Here is a 14,575-nt window from a genome sequence, read left to right as displayed (position 1 = left end):
AAGTGGGTTGCCTCCTTTTTATCAAGGTGTTTTTAAATCATGGGCCCTTTTTAACAAAAAAAGGTGTCAAAAAGCAGCCTCTCTGTACTGGTTGTTGAGAGAACCAATCGTGAATGGAGCCAGACTGGACGTCAGCGGCACAACAACACCCGGCCTTATGGCGGCGCTGACCCGGTCTGGAACGGTGACCCTACAGCAGCTGGTGGATGCAGTGGGGCCGGCACTCAACAACACCCAGGCCCTGGGCTCCCTGCTGGGGCTGCAGTCTTCCCGGATGGCCCAGAGGATCCTGGAGCTCTGGACCCAGAGGCTCTCCATCCAGGAAAAGGACCTCCTGAGGGCCTACCAGAGGGGGGAAACCACACCAGAGGCTGCAGACCCCTACCCGGAAATTATCCTGAGCCCAGGCCTGGGAGAAAAGACCGGCCCCCTACTAACTGAAATAAACACACACAAACTGACAATACACAAAATAGACAAAGAGACAATATACAGAAACTGTGTGAAAAGCATCCACCAGACCGGACTGAGCAACAGACCCCCCACTGTGTGGTCACGGAGGTGGGGTGAACATGGACCCTGCCCGCAGTGGAGGATTTTATACAAACCTCCCCTCAAGAAAAGAACAGGCGACCTCCAGTGGAGAATTTTACACGGCGCCGTCGCTTCCAACGCTTTTATTTCTATTCTTAATCCCACCGTTTTTAACAAGTGTCCATTTTGCGACCTGCGTGAGACTATTTATCACGTTTTTACTGAGTGCAAGAGACTGACAAGTTTCTTCGCTCTTTTAACTGCGGTTTTTAGTGATTTTAACGTCACTTTTACTGAGAAGGTTTTTATCATGGGAGCTGCCTACAACAAAGCAGCTAAAGATAAGTGGCAGCTCCTGAACCACCTCTCAGGTGAGGCCAAGATGCCCATTTACATTAGTAGGAAAAACCGGGTAGAGAACAGGAACGGGCAGGAAGCGGCGGCGGTGTGGGTGGTAAACCTCCGGGCCAGACTCCGACTCGAGTTCGGTTTTTACACGATGATATCTGATCTCGAGTCTTTTAAAAGAATTTGGTGTTTTAATGACATACTCTGCACCGTCACCAACAATGAGCTGTCCTTTCCACACTTTTTAACAGACTGAGTTTTTTTAACAGCAGCATTTTTGTTTATTTTATTTGAATAATGTTGCAAACAAGTGTGTTGTAAAATGAAGAAAATGTAAATAAAGTGCTTGTGAAAAAAAAATCTCTCTCTCTCTCTCTTTTTGAGAGCTTATGTGGATGGACAACACTTGGATCTGTTCGAAAGTCCAAGAGGACCCTCCCTATCCCCACTGTCTAAGTGCCCCTGAGCAAGGCACCTTACTCCCCCAACATCTGCTCACTGCGCGCTGTGCATGGCTGCCCACTTCTCTGTGTGTCCTGCTGTGTTCTCCAGATGGGTCAAAAGCAGAGGACAATTTTTCCTCATTTGCATGTAGTGTGACTGTGCATGTATTTGGGACTTATTTCTGTAGTTTAAATACAAAATGATGCAAACTCAAACACAATGGAAAGTCATTGATGCTATTGTCCACTGACATGGTTTTGAAGCTACTGTTAACCAATAGCTGATCTGCAAACATCTTAAAATTTGCATATTTAGATCGGGGGGTACTGCCCTCCAGCTTCAGGCCTGGCTTCATGGCAACTGAAATACTTACTCATTGATGCACCTGTATGGATATGTAATAACATATCTAATAATATCCTAATGTCTCAGAATTTGTACTTTTACTTTGGATAGTCAAGAGTTTAAGTTCAGGATAAAGTCATATCCTTGATTTTATTTTACTTATTTCTTAATTCAAGTAAATCTAATGTTTACATGGCCTTTAATAGAAATGCAAAACAAGATAATGTCCATTTCATGATGCAATGCATTTTGTGTGTACATGCATTCTTCAGAAACCCCTTTTGTGCTGTGACATGTTCACAAATTAAACAATAATTTCAATAAACTTTAAAGTTCATCACTTGTTCCAACATATTTCATTTTATTTTGAGCTACAGGATATTTACATTTCAGGTGTGGGGGTTTAGATTAAGTTCACAAAACTGGAAAGCACAAAAACATACATTCAGCAGTGATTCTCAGCATTTCTTATCTAACTGCATGTCATTTATATATAGAATATATAAAAAGTTACTAATACAATCATTTTACTCTCACATTATTTACATTTTAAGTTGCTAAAGAGGGATTTAACCGTTTTTCCCTCACATTTTACAGAGTTAACTTTTTTCCCCAGAGCCTTTAATCAACACTTTCAAATATTTATATATTATATTTTAGCTCAGTATTATAACTTCTGTTGCTTCTTGCTAACTAGTTTTAAGATTACGACCTACTTTGCTTAACACATGAACTCTTCAGACTCTCTGTGATGACTTATTGTGAATATAAACTTCCTCAGGCCTGAGGTAGCTGTAAAAAGCAGGACGAGAACATCTCGGGTCAAATCCTGACGTCAGAGTATTAACTCTCATCTTGGTGTGAGCTGCTGGAGTCTCTGTTGGTCGTCTGACGTCGGGGCGTCGCTGTGAATCTCACCTGTGGAAAGTTCAGCTCCACTTCACCTTCACTGGTGTGGTCGTCAAACAGATTTGAAGATGTTGGTGCACGTGCAGTTGCATTACTAATGTTTTCATAGTCCTGCAGGCTCTCTGGTTCATTCTAGGATGAAGGCGGAGGTAGATTATTTAAGCTACAATTTCTGGATGTAATGCACAATAAAGTTCATACAAGACTCACATTCGGGGACTTCGGAGGCTTTGTTATATCACCATTAAAACACATTTGATTACATATCATTGAAATTATGACATAATTTAGCATATTTTGAAGAATTAGTAGTTTTAAAGCATTTAATGTGGTTTTGAGAAAAAGAAGCTCTGTCATAAACAGGTCAGAAGTGATCAGAGTCTTAAATATCCTGAATCTTATACCTACACTCTCCATAATCACTGTTTCCTATGATTTCCAATATAGAAATAGATTTTGAAGTTTCAAAAACTGGTAGTTAAATAATATTAAAAATCTATTGTGTTAAGACAAGTTGGAAATAGAAACAAATGTGTCATTACCGAAAAACCAGAAGGGGATTTGGTGTTTGTTGTTCCTTGTTGAACAGATTTCCTCCAGTATCTGAAAACATAGAGGGACATGATGTGGTGAAACAAGCCAGACCATCTCTGAAATGTATTTATTTAATTTGATCAAATGCACTTCTTATTCATTCACCTTAAATTTACGACAATTACACTGATAATCATCAGGAGAAGTAGAGCAACAACGAGGAACCTCAGGTTCTCCAGATAGTCTCCTGTGGCTAGAAGAGAGAGAGCATCATATAGACACTGAGTTGTGAACATGGAGAATTAGTTTCAACTTTATTCCATGTGCAGAGATTTATTTCACACTGAAGTAGAAATACTGTTCTGCAGTTGTTTACCTCCACCAAACCAAGATTCTGATGAGGCCACTGTGACCTTTGACCTTTGACCTTTGGCTACCAAATCAAATCAGTTACTCCTCGACTCTAATTGTGTGTTTGTGCCAAATGTGAAAGGATCCCTCATGGCGTTAAGTGGATATTGCTTTTACAAGGCAAAAATATGCTTTGTGAGTTCACAGCTTTGCGAGGACACAACTTTGCCCTTTGACCTCCACATTATTATCATTTCAACCCTGAATCAAACTTACCATTTTTTCTTTTAAGTTTAAAGAAATTCCCTCAAGACCTTCTTGAGATGTCACGTTCACAAACATACGGATGGACGAACAACCAGAAAACAAGTCTGATATAAACCTCCCACATGTCTCCTGAACATTAAAACACACAGTTATAAGACCTTGAAATTCACTCACGTTCAAACAGATGGACGGGATCAGACGAACTTTGATCTACTTCATTTTGTGCGATGCAGTAGTAGACTCCTGACTGGTTTGAGTAAACAATGTGGTTTTGATGCTCTGACACAAGTTCATCCTGTTCCTCTCCCTGACTCTTCCTGTACCATGAGTAGTGTTGGACTGGGGGAAAGCTGTGACTGAAGCAGATCAGCATCACAGAGCTCCTCCCGTCAAGCTCCTGCTTCTCTGCCGACTCCGTGATGTGTGTGTGTTTTGGAGAAACTAGCCGGGAGATTCAGGGGAAACGACAACGTCATTTTCTGAACATCATCAAAGATCAAACATGAATAACACAACAAGTGAAGTGACGTTATTACTGCTCTTTAAAGCCAGACTGAGAAGAATGGGAAACTTTAAAAGGGAGGATAAAACAGACTGGCTTTAGATTCACCTGGAGAAACTTTAAAAAAAGTTCTCAGCAATTTCTCATTGAAACAGATAACAGCCACTGATTTTAGGTTTCTTTAAATTTTTGTTACCAGGTTTGATAAATGTTATTTTGAATGATTTGTTGAATTTGCTGAAACAGATTTTGAAGTATAAACAACTTGATATGTAATAAATAATAAACAAATATTTTGTACTAAGACAAAGTTGGGGAAAAGGGCTTTGGAAACAAGAACCCTGAGGCTCTGAAACACCCTGACTAGCTTAAAACTAAAACTAATACTTGTATCTTACTGCATTCTCTGATTTGACGTATTTCTAGTTTTCATTCTTCTATTTATTCTTTTATGTCAGATGTTTGTAACAGAAAATTCTGTGATGTTTTTTTTCCAACTTCTACAGCGGACGGACACAGCAGATAGACACAGATGATGATTTCATGTATTTTTTTCATATTATGTTTTATGAAACGCCTCCTTGTATAAATTCTGCCTTTTGTGAACTTTGGGGCAGTTCCACTATGAGCACCCGTGCTTGTTGTGTATTCTCTGCAGAGCTTACTAATAAAAAAAAGACTCAAAGTCAACTCAATTCTCAAGATAAATTTTGTAATAAGCTTTTTTTCATAATTCATATTTTGATGTGATTTTTGTTATTTAGGAAGCACTTTGTAATGTTGTTTTGAATAGTGCTACTTAAATAAGTTATCAGGTAAGTTTGGAGATAGTGGACTAGGGAGCACAATAACATGCAAACCTTTGAAAAGAATTCACTGCATTATAAAATTACACCACAAATTATACTATAATATAACTGCTTAAGGTCACAAGGCTTCAATTAAACATAATTATACTTTACTCTGGTGAAAGAGATTTAAGTTATTTAGGTCTTTAATTTCTCAGGTGCAATTGTTTTAACTGTCAGAAGAAATAATTAATTAAAAAAACTGGACCACTGACAAAATACATGAGAAAAATTTACTTCTGCATCGATAGTTTCTTGGTTTGATCTGTTTTGGTTGAGAAAAAAAGCCGCAGCTGAAACACTCACATTTCACCACCAACTCCTGCTGCTTGCTGTCCTTTGAGCCCTCAGTGTTCTGGGCACGGCAGAAGTACCAGCCAGCGTCGACTGAAGTCACAGTAAACTTGTGGTAGAGAGAGTTGATGGGTCGTGAATTAAGATTAGTTTCTGTGATTATTAAAGACTGATGATATTTGTTGATCCTCATCAAGGTGAGAGTTGACTGTGGGAAACTTTCAGCAGTGCAGATGACTCTGATGGTCTGACCTTCTGTGACATTAGACCTCATGAACAGTTTAGGTTCAGTGGGCGGGTCTGTAGAGAGGAAGCAGAATCTTCTTTAAAGAAGGAACATTATGATTTTATTGTTTTTCTTTCCTCAGTGTCAACAACCCATTTTCCTTCACATCAAGACCAGGATTGACTTGAACTGTCACATTGTTGGGACTGTCTGCAGTAACCAAAAAATATAGAAAACACAAAACTGTCAGATTTAACCAGAGGTGTAAAAAGTACTGAAATATTGTACTCAAGTAAAAGTAAAAAGTAGCTCATTTAAAATGTACTTTAAGTAAAAGTTACTTAGTTACTTCCAACAACTTGATGGGGGCCGCTCTTATACAGTGCAAAAAAGAGCAAGGGGTCATAAATCCAATCCAAAAACTGTTATTTTTATTTAAAGGAGAATCTTGACAAATATAAGTGCCATGGCATTAAACATGTCAAACATTAAACATTTAACATGTCAACACAACATTTAAGAACTTTTGGGAGGACATGTCAAGACATGAACCACATGACAGCTAAAATAAAAAGTTATAATGCCGATGTCCCACTGTATATTTCAACTTTTGGTTAAACTTTGCTCCACCTTTAGAGCACTAGTCTACTAACTTCTTGTTGAGTTTCAGCAGCTTCTGATTTTCAACGTGAGTAGAGCTCATTCGGGCTATTTGCAGTGAACAGCAGCACAGCTGAAGAGTCGCTCGCAGGCCAGTGTTGAGTTTCAGGCAGTGTTGTTCATGAACAAGTTCAAAAGAACGCGTTCATTGAACACGTTCATTTTTAGGAGAACGTTGAACTGAACGCAACTTAATGACAAATAATGAATTTAAACGGTGAACACGTTCATATTATCTGAGGTCTAGTTAAAACGTTGTTTTCCTTCTCCTTCTAAATCGAATGATTGCACCATGTCGCTGCTCGGTGCCCGTAACATTTCCGCGATGTAGCGCAGTGATTCTCAAACTGTGTGGTGCGCCCCACCGATGGGGCTCGGAGGGGGAAATGCGAGGGGGCACTCATATTATAGCCGAACTAGTGTTTGGACGTCCGCATCTCTTTAACGGCAGATCAGTAAACAAATCGCTTTTTCGCCGTAGCCAGGGGTCGGCAACCCGCATGCGGCTCTTCGGCCCCTTTGCAGTGGCTCCAGTGTTGCCAACTCCTCAGTAAGGAAAGCAGCTATTGGCTGTCCTAAAAGTCGCTAGATGTCGCTAAATGACGTCATCGCCTAATCTGCATAATGTAATGGCCACTGTAGGACGTAAAGAAAGTGAGAATAAAACACCCATATGTTTAGAACTACAAATAAGCTTTCTTCCACAGAAGCGTATTACATTCACTTCACAAAAAATAATTCAGTTTTTCTGAGATAATTATCTCGGAAATTCCGAGATAAATGCCCCAAAAAATAAGAAAGTGAATGCAATACACTTCCAGATTCTTCTGTTGATTATTTTTTTATTTTTTTATCTTGCCATTGAAATAGGCCATCACTTCTCAAAATAACTTCATGGCTTTAATTTATCTAGACCCACATACATAAATAAATTTTGTCCTGTATTGTTTATACAGGTTAACAATATCAAATTGAATCAAAAGGCTTTTATGTGGGGTGGAACTGCTAGCTCTACGTCCAACCCTCCTCCTTTATCCGGGCGTGGGACCGGAATAAATAGTCCAAAAGAGACACTCTGGCAGAGCAATTTTTCTTTTTCTTCATTAGTTGGTTTAGTTTTCAGGGCCCTGAAAGGGTTCAGTTTCACCACGTTCCACTCGAGAGGTGTGGAAATGTCTCGATGCTTAGCTGCATCATGATGTGGACTCTGCATCGATGAAGAGACTGAACTCAATGACTCATGTTTTCCACTGACAATGAAGATACATTGACACGTACATCCCGCTCTGTAAGCCAGGACAGGATCAGCGGTGGCTTTGCGCATGATCGATTCATTTGCAGTCTGGAGGACGCGGTGCGTGGGTCTCCTCTCTGCTCTGAATGCAGGTTGGACTGCTGCGCAAGGCTACTGGGAGACTGACCGCCTGTGAGTGCGTTGGGACGGCGGAGGGGCTCACGGCAGCACCTGCTGCTCGTTGAGGACAGTCACTGCAGAACGATACGTGCTTTCACGTCAGTCTCCAAAACACCAGAAAGTCTCCAATATCCCCAGAAAAAGTCGCTAGATTTGTCGCTAGTAGCTTTTGACAAAAAAAGTCGCCATGAGGGTTTGGAAAGTCGCCAGATTTAGCAACAAAGTCCCTAAGTTGGCAACACTGAGTGGCTCCCTGTGCAGTGTTGTGCATGTAATGCATATTTTTCGTGAACAGTGAACTTTACGATCAGTTTTCATATGTTTAACGTGCACGTGAGGGAACGTCATCCACTCTATGCAGCATCTACCACTGCAGTGAGAATTGCCTTGCGCCTTGATCTATGTTTGTTTTTTACTAAGTAACGGATGTAATTTCCAATGTAGCGAACTGCGATACTTCAGTCAAAATCTACTTAAGTAAAAGTAAAATTACCCATTTGAAAAACTACTCAAAAAATTACTAAGTACACAAAAAAACTGCTAAATTACAGTAACGTGAGAAATTACAATTCGTTACTTTACACCTCTGTATATAACCACTGTTCCTAATATATTAATTTTCAGGTGCTATTCTTTCAACTGTCAGATGTAATAGTTAAATATATAAGTACATGAGAAAAGCTGCTTTTTTATAGATAGATGTTTTATAGGAAAAATTTGGTTGGTTCTGTTTGGTTGAAAAATAAAGCCGCAGCTGAAACACTCACATTTCACCAACAACTCCTTCCACTTGCTGTCCTTTGAGCCCTCAGTGTTCTGGGCACGGCAGAAGTACCAGCCAGCGTCGGCTGAAGTCACAGTAAACGTGTAAGAGAGAGAGTTGATGGGTCGTGAATAAAGATTATTTTCAGTGACTTCTAAAGTCTGATGATATTTGTCGATCCTCTTCAAGGTGAGAGTTGACTGTGGGAAACTTTCAGCAGTGCAGGTGATGGTGATGGTCTGACCTTCTGTGACCTCAGAACTCATAGACAGTTTAGGTTCAGTGGGCGGGTCTGTAGAGAGGAAGCAGAATCTTCTTTAAAGAAGGAACATTATGATTTTATTGTTTTTCTTCCGTCAGTGTCAACAACACATTTTCCTTCACATCAAGACCAGGATGGACTTGAACTGTCACATTGTTGGGACTGTCTGCAGTAACCAAAAATATAGAAAACAGAGAACTGTCAGATTTAACCACTGTTCCTAATATAATGGTCTTTATAATATAAAATGATCCTGCATAATATGTTTTTTTTTATTTCATCAGGGTTGAATTCATTGTAGATTTGTTGGTAGTGGACTGATTAATAAAAGGGATCACAATAACATGCAAACCGATGATAACAATAAATTGCATTACAACAAAATGTATACTATTGTTGGTTGAATTATATCACGAGAGCTCTTACAACTCAAAGTCACAAGGCTTCATATCAACAGATTTATACTTTGTAATTCTTCAAGCAGAATAACAGAGATTTAAGTAAAAGTAGAAATATCGCAGTACAAAAATATTCTTTTACAAGTACAGGCCCTGAATTCATAATTTAAACAAGCAGCACAGTAGTTTATCAGGAGTATTCATTAAGTGGCAGAGTGGCACCACGTAACATTACTGGATCATTATTATTGATAATTTATAGATTAAATTGCTTTATATAGGGTCTGGTAGTTTATTGATATTTTCTAAGCTCTACAGTTCTTAATCAAATAGACATATTTACTTTAGGTCATTCATTTCTCAGGTGCTATTGTTTCAACTGTCAGAAGTAATAGTTAAATAGAAAGGTACATGAGAAAATCTACTTTTTATAGATAGATTCTTTAAAGGAAGATTTGGTTTGATCTGTTTGATTGAAAAAAAGTGCTGCAGCTGAAACACTCACATTTCACCACCAACTCCTGCTGCTTGCTGTCCTTTGAGCCCTCAGTGTTCTTGGCACGGCAGACGTACCAGCCAGCGTCGGATGAAGTCACATTAAACGTGTGGGAGAGAGAGTTGATGGGTCGTGAATTAAGATTATTTTCAGTGATTATTTCAGCCTGATTATTTGTGTTGGTCCTCATCAAGGTGAGAGTTGACTGTGGGAAACTTTCAGCAGTGCAGCTGATGGGGATGGTCTGACCTTCTGTGACCTCAGACCTCATAGACAGTTTAGGTTCAGTGGGCGGGTCTGTAGAGAGGAAGCAGAATCTTCTTTAAAGAAGGAACATTATGATTTTATTGTTTTTCTTCCCTCTAGTCTATGTTACATAGGTTTCTTGCAAATGTCAAAGTTCTGCAATGCAAAAAATCCAACAATCAGTGGTAAAGGGAGCTCCTCTCCTGAAGCTCCTAAACTCCTCTTCATCAGTACAGCTGATATGATCTATTGTACTAAGACAACGTTTGGGGACAAAGCTTTTGAAACAAGAGCCCTGAGCTCTGAAACAGCCTGAACGAGGACATACAGCAGACTGAGTCAGGAGCTGAAAACATACTTCTATCTATCTTACTTCATTCAGATCTAGTTTTTGGTCATTTATTTATTCTTTTATGATAGATTTTCGTTGCTAAAATTATCTCAAAGAGGGATTCTATAGTTTTTGTCACTGGTTTATGTTCAAATGTTCATTTTTCATGTACGTTTCGTTATTAATTATATTTCCAACCAGAGGAGCCTATGTGGCTTGGTGCAGGAAGGATACATTCGTCCACTAATTGTAATTTTCTGTGTATTCTGAAATGTACTTTAATATTCAGATTTTTATTATACATACATTCAGCAGGACTTCCAGGCTTATTTGTAGAAACATCTGTCGGTGAAAACACAAGTGGAGAAGTCAGTTCATCTTTATAACAAATGTTGGAAAAATATTAAACCTTGTTTTCAAAGTGGTGAAATAAAATCCTTACATTTTATTAGGGCCATTAAAACCAACCATGTGACTGTCTGAGCCTCCATCTCATGTGGGACTACAACTGGATTCTGAAACAAATAAAAACTGAAAAGTGGATAAAAACATCATAAGATCAAAGAACTTTTTCTTTTTACTGTAAAACATGTGATCAAAGTTATTTTTCAACTTGCCTCAGAATTTCCTTCTTCCTCTTTCCATTTATTTTACTGACATTTAGAGTTATCTTTGTTTTGTTCCTCATATCACGATTGTTGTGAAATTGTGGTTTGAAAACTCAAAGTCACCTCAACTCTACGCAGAATTTGTCATTTATTAAAAGAAAATAAATGTAATTATTTTAAATGGAATATTTGGGTCACATATTTTTATTAATTCCAGAGTTCAATTTCTTTTTTCCTTTTAATAACTAAAATAAAGTTTGTTTTCTGTTTTTTATTTTTATTTTATTTGACATTAGCTATTGTTCAAATCACATTTAATCAAAGAAATCCCAGAACACAAACATAACAGTGTATTTATCAAATTCGAATTTTTGAACTTTTTGGTCTGAAATATACTGTTTAAAAAGTCATATCTGTCTCTTTGGGTTCATCTCAGTCTTCAAGGAACTAAGACATCTGAAAATGATGTTTGAGTTTTCATTAGGAAAAAAGTATTTCAACTGAATGGAGGAAAAAAGGTTTAAAATAATAATAATTATTATTAAGTGATATGGATTCAAATTTTAATAAAATAAACAGCAGCTTGTTTGATCCACAAAAAATACAGTTTGTAATCAGTGTATACATTGTAAATAAAACTTCTGAAACACTATATTTTACTCTAGTAGATTAACATCATGAGGAGATAAATAACCATAGAAGCTTGTTCTTACCTCAGAGGACCCACTTGTATCAGTGTGTCACACACAGCCTCACTCCGAGAATGAGACTCAAAGAAGAAGGATGTTTTCACACTTTGAAAGGGGATGTAAAAACAATTTGCTTACTATCATACAGGCCAGAAAACAGCTTCTTGTAGGTGTGCTGATTACAGTGATAGCGTTCACAGCTTCTCACAGTATCTGCTCTCAGATGCACTTCCCCCCTCTTCCTCTTTTTGTCGTTCTTTGTCGTGAAGTCTTCAGTGTCTCTATTTAAAACTTCATCTAACAATGTGAAAATGTATCAAAAGGGTTTGTGAAGAGTTGAATAAACATAAAAGTGCAGGTGAACAACAAGTTAACATGAAGCATCGCACAAAGAGAAACGCATCCCGCTCCCCTCCGAGGTGTCTCTGATTGTCCCTCACAGGTGGATTGAATCAACCAGTCAATCAGGAGCCATCTTAAACCTCAACCAGAGGATACGGAAGCCAGTCTGTCTTGAGCTGCAGAGGAGTGAGAACCAGACGCTTTCCAAGCCAGTCGCAGGGTAAGAGGCCTTTTGTATTAATGAAGAGGAATAAGTGCTGTTTCTCTCTCTCTTGGATCAGGAGGAGGCCGACGGAGCACCTGATGCCAGCTCCCAGTCCGGTGAAGCTTTTTGAGTTACCTTCGTGCGGCCCCTCCCTTTTCCCCCTCAGTTTATAAATAAACTCCTAAGTTATATTCACCACAACCCCTGCTTCTGACTGCTCTTTTTCCAGTTTGTGTACCCACTGTTTACCTTGCAAGGCCAGGCTCCCACAGCGTGTGTGTGTGTTAAATTGCACAGGGTTGATGTCACTGTTTATTCACGATTGCTGCTGTTGTAAAATTGTATTTCTACTGGTGATGCTACTGCTCTCGTTTGTCCACCACAGTTGTTGATGTGAGGCGAGCAGCATATTTACATCTTCATTCTTATTAAATCTGTGAACTGGTCTAAAAGGATTCGTTCTGATTGGCGATGTGTTGGACATTTTGTTTTAAGGGACGACAGGAAGGCAGAGTCCTTGGAGACCCGCGGCAGCATGGTTCATTTGTCACTGCACTGCCTAACTGCCCCCCCCCCCCCCCACCACCACCACCACCTTACTTGAGGTTTTTGGACATGATGAAGTTCATGACCACGAGATTAGTTTGTACAAACAGACATTTTCTTTCCATGACCATCGAGCTGGTCAGAGTTCAAACGTAAACACTTTCGTTTTAAGAAGCTCCTGAGCTGCAGTGTCCGATCCGAGCCTGTTTAATGTTGTGTTCTCTGTGTTGATGCTGTGGAGCTACTTCAGAATGATTCCTTAGTGAGTCGTCCTTAAACACTTCTACAAGATACTGACGCTTCATATTGTTGGTGTGCACAGCTTTAAATAAACAGTCTGTGGTGCAGAGTGAAGTTAGAAAACTGTGCTCATCCTACCTGGTTCATCTGCAGTCAAAATTCAATGGAATTGTCTTACAACATTTCACGTGTGTGACTCTTATAACTTTTAATGATTTCTTAACTGCTCCTTCGTTGCATTTTGGCTGTTTCAGAGGTTTGTTCAGCAACCGACACAATCTTCAGGCCCAAGATCATAACTTTTCAAAATAAAAGTCTGTCGGCCATTTAGGACAAACACAATAAGTATGAAGCTGATAAGATGAACGATTCACGGGATGCTTGCTTCACATACAGACAAACTTTTGTGGAATTGGAGGGAAAATAAATCTATTAATACAAAGTGAATTGGCAGGTCGAGTCGAGCTGAAACAGAATCTGTCGGACTGAGAGGAGGATGACGATCTGGTGTTTGGACCAGAAAGGATAAAAGTGTTGTGGGAACTTTTGCACAAATCAGGTTTTTTGTTTTTCCAGTATGAGTGGACTCATGGAGACAGACTCTGAAGTTGTGTGTCTTTGCTGTTTTGTCTCTTTGCGTTCTCTAGTCCCACATTATTCCCGCATATTTGTTTCTTTGCTCACACGTTACGTTGAATTGCTTCCAGTGTTTAAAACACGACTGAAGTGGAAACAACGTTCCGTCAGTTTTCAGTTTGATTGACACCTCGATTCCTGTAAACACCTCAGATTCTGAACATCTCCATCTCCTGGGAATCAAAACTCATATAATTGAGATGCAATCAAACTCCTGAATGCAGGTTTTTCTCACCAACAGATTGGATTTGCATCAGAAACACAAAAGCTTAACACGTTGCAGCGTCAGGACACAACGATTAAAGCTCAGACAATAGCTTCACACCTGCGCTGCAGCGGAAACCCATCTTCTTCCAAATGTTATGTAACTCGGGCAGTGACTCATCAGAACTTCAACTGAAACTTTATTAACAGAAATGAATTTCACAGCGGCCGCTTTGTTTCCACCTGAAACCATAATAGTTCCATTCAACTCTCTTTGAGGCACGTTTGTTTTCCTGTTTTTAACTAGGATGGCATCGATGCTAAATATATGTATTTATATATCTTTAATTTATATATAATGTGTCTTCAATTTGGATTCCTGCTTAGATGCTGAAATTCATTTTTTGTCTTAGTAATTGTTGAATTAAATCCAATCTAATCCATATCTTTTGAAAACAGGGATACTCAGGTTTTAATTCTCTGTATAATAAATTGTATTGTACATCCACATAAGATTTGAACACCTTCACCTCCAGAGAAATAGGTTTCTACCACTGAAAAAATCAAATTCCTTAAAAACTGAGTAAAGTCCAAGTAACTCCGACTTGAACTTGAGTAAATGTACAGTATGTCCTTTACATGTCAGATTACTGAAATCACTGTTATTTAGTTTCTTTCTTCTTAGTTTGTATTTACTGAGGAGATTTCTGCTCCTGAGACAAACGCCACCTTTCTAGAAACAAGAAACTTCTCACTGTGTCTTTACCTTCACTGCAGCAGAGACGCACATAAATACAGTTAATGTCCATGATTGGCCACAATAAAAGCAGCGGAACATTCATCACGAGTTAGAAAATAAACTTCAGTGAAAATACGTCTCAATATTTCATCGACTCTGTGAGAAAAGTGCGACTCTGGTATTTTCTGGGCTGT

General features: G+C 39.0%; 1 protein-coding gene across 2 annotated transcripts; it reads right to left on the bottom strand.

Annotated features, from left to right (window-relative positions):
• Window positions 1–2,427: 2,427 nt before the first annotated feature.
• Window positions 2,428–10,681, bottom strand: LOC128450148 (sialoadhesin). Of its 2 annotated transcripts, XM_053433644.1 has the most exons (8): window positions 10,615–10,681; window positions 10,479–10,514; window positions 9,605–9,892; window positions 8,444–8,731; window positions 3,907–4,173; window positions 3,280–3,367; window positions 3,123–3,183; window positions 2,428–2,712 (listed from the first exon to the last, which is right to left on the bottom strand). In XM_053433644.1, the coding sequence occupies exons 1-8, from the start codon at window positions 10,661–10,663 to the stop codon at window positions 2,515–2,517; spliced, it is 1,275 nt and encodes a 424-aa protein (XP_053289619.1). In that variant the 5' UTR covers window positions 10,664–10,681; the 3' UTR covers window positions 2,428–2,514. The 2 variants fall into 2 exon arrangements, with proteins under 2 accessions (XP_053289619.1, XP_053289620.1); XM_053433645.1 differs by lacking the exon at window positions 9,605–9,892 and having other exon boundaries at window positions 10,615–10,680.
• Between the last annotated feature and the right edge of the window lie 3,894 nt (window positions 10,682–14,575).

The sequence above is a fragment of the Pleuronectes platessa genome, chromosome 10 (assembly GCF_947347685.1).
Source record: "Pleuronectes platessa chromosome 10, fPlePla1.1, whole genome shotgun sequence".
Classification (NCBI taxonomy): Eukaryota; Metazoa; Chordata; class Actinopteri; order Pleuronectiformes; family Pleuronectidae; genus Pleuronectes; species Pleuronectes platessa.
The sequence above is the reverse complement of the archived record's forward strand: the minus strand, read 5'-3'. Positions and strand labels throughout refer to the sequence as shown.

Bases quoted from the DNA above. Each gene is read 5' to 3' on its own strand.
- LOC128450148 (XM_053433644.1), bottom strand. From the start codon at position 10,663: ATGGAGGCTCAGACAGTCACATGGTTGGTTTTAATGGCCCTAATAAAA. The intron at 8,732-9,604 runs GTGAGTGTTTCA...TCCTCTCTACAG, and splicing joins GCAGGAGTTGGTGGTGAAAT to ACCCGCCCACTGAACCTAAA. The intron at 4,174-8,443 runs GTGAGTGTTTCA...TCTCCCGGCTAG, and splicing joins GAAGGAGTTGTTGGTGAAAT to TTTCTCCAAAACACACACAC.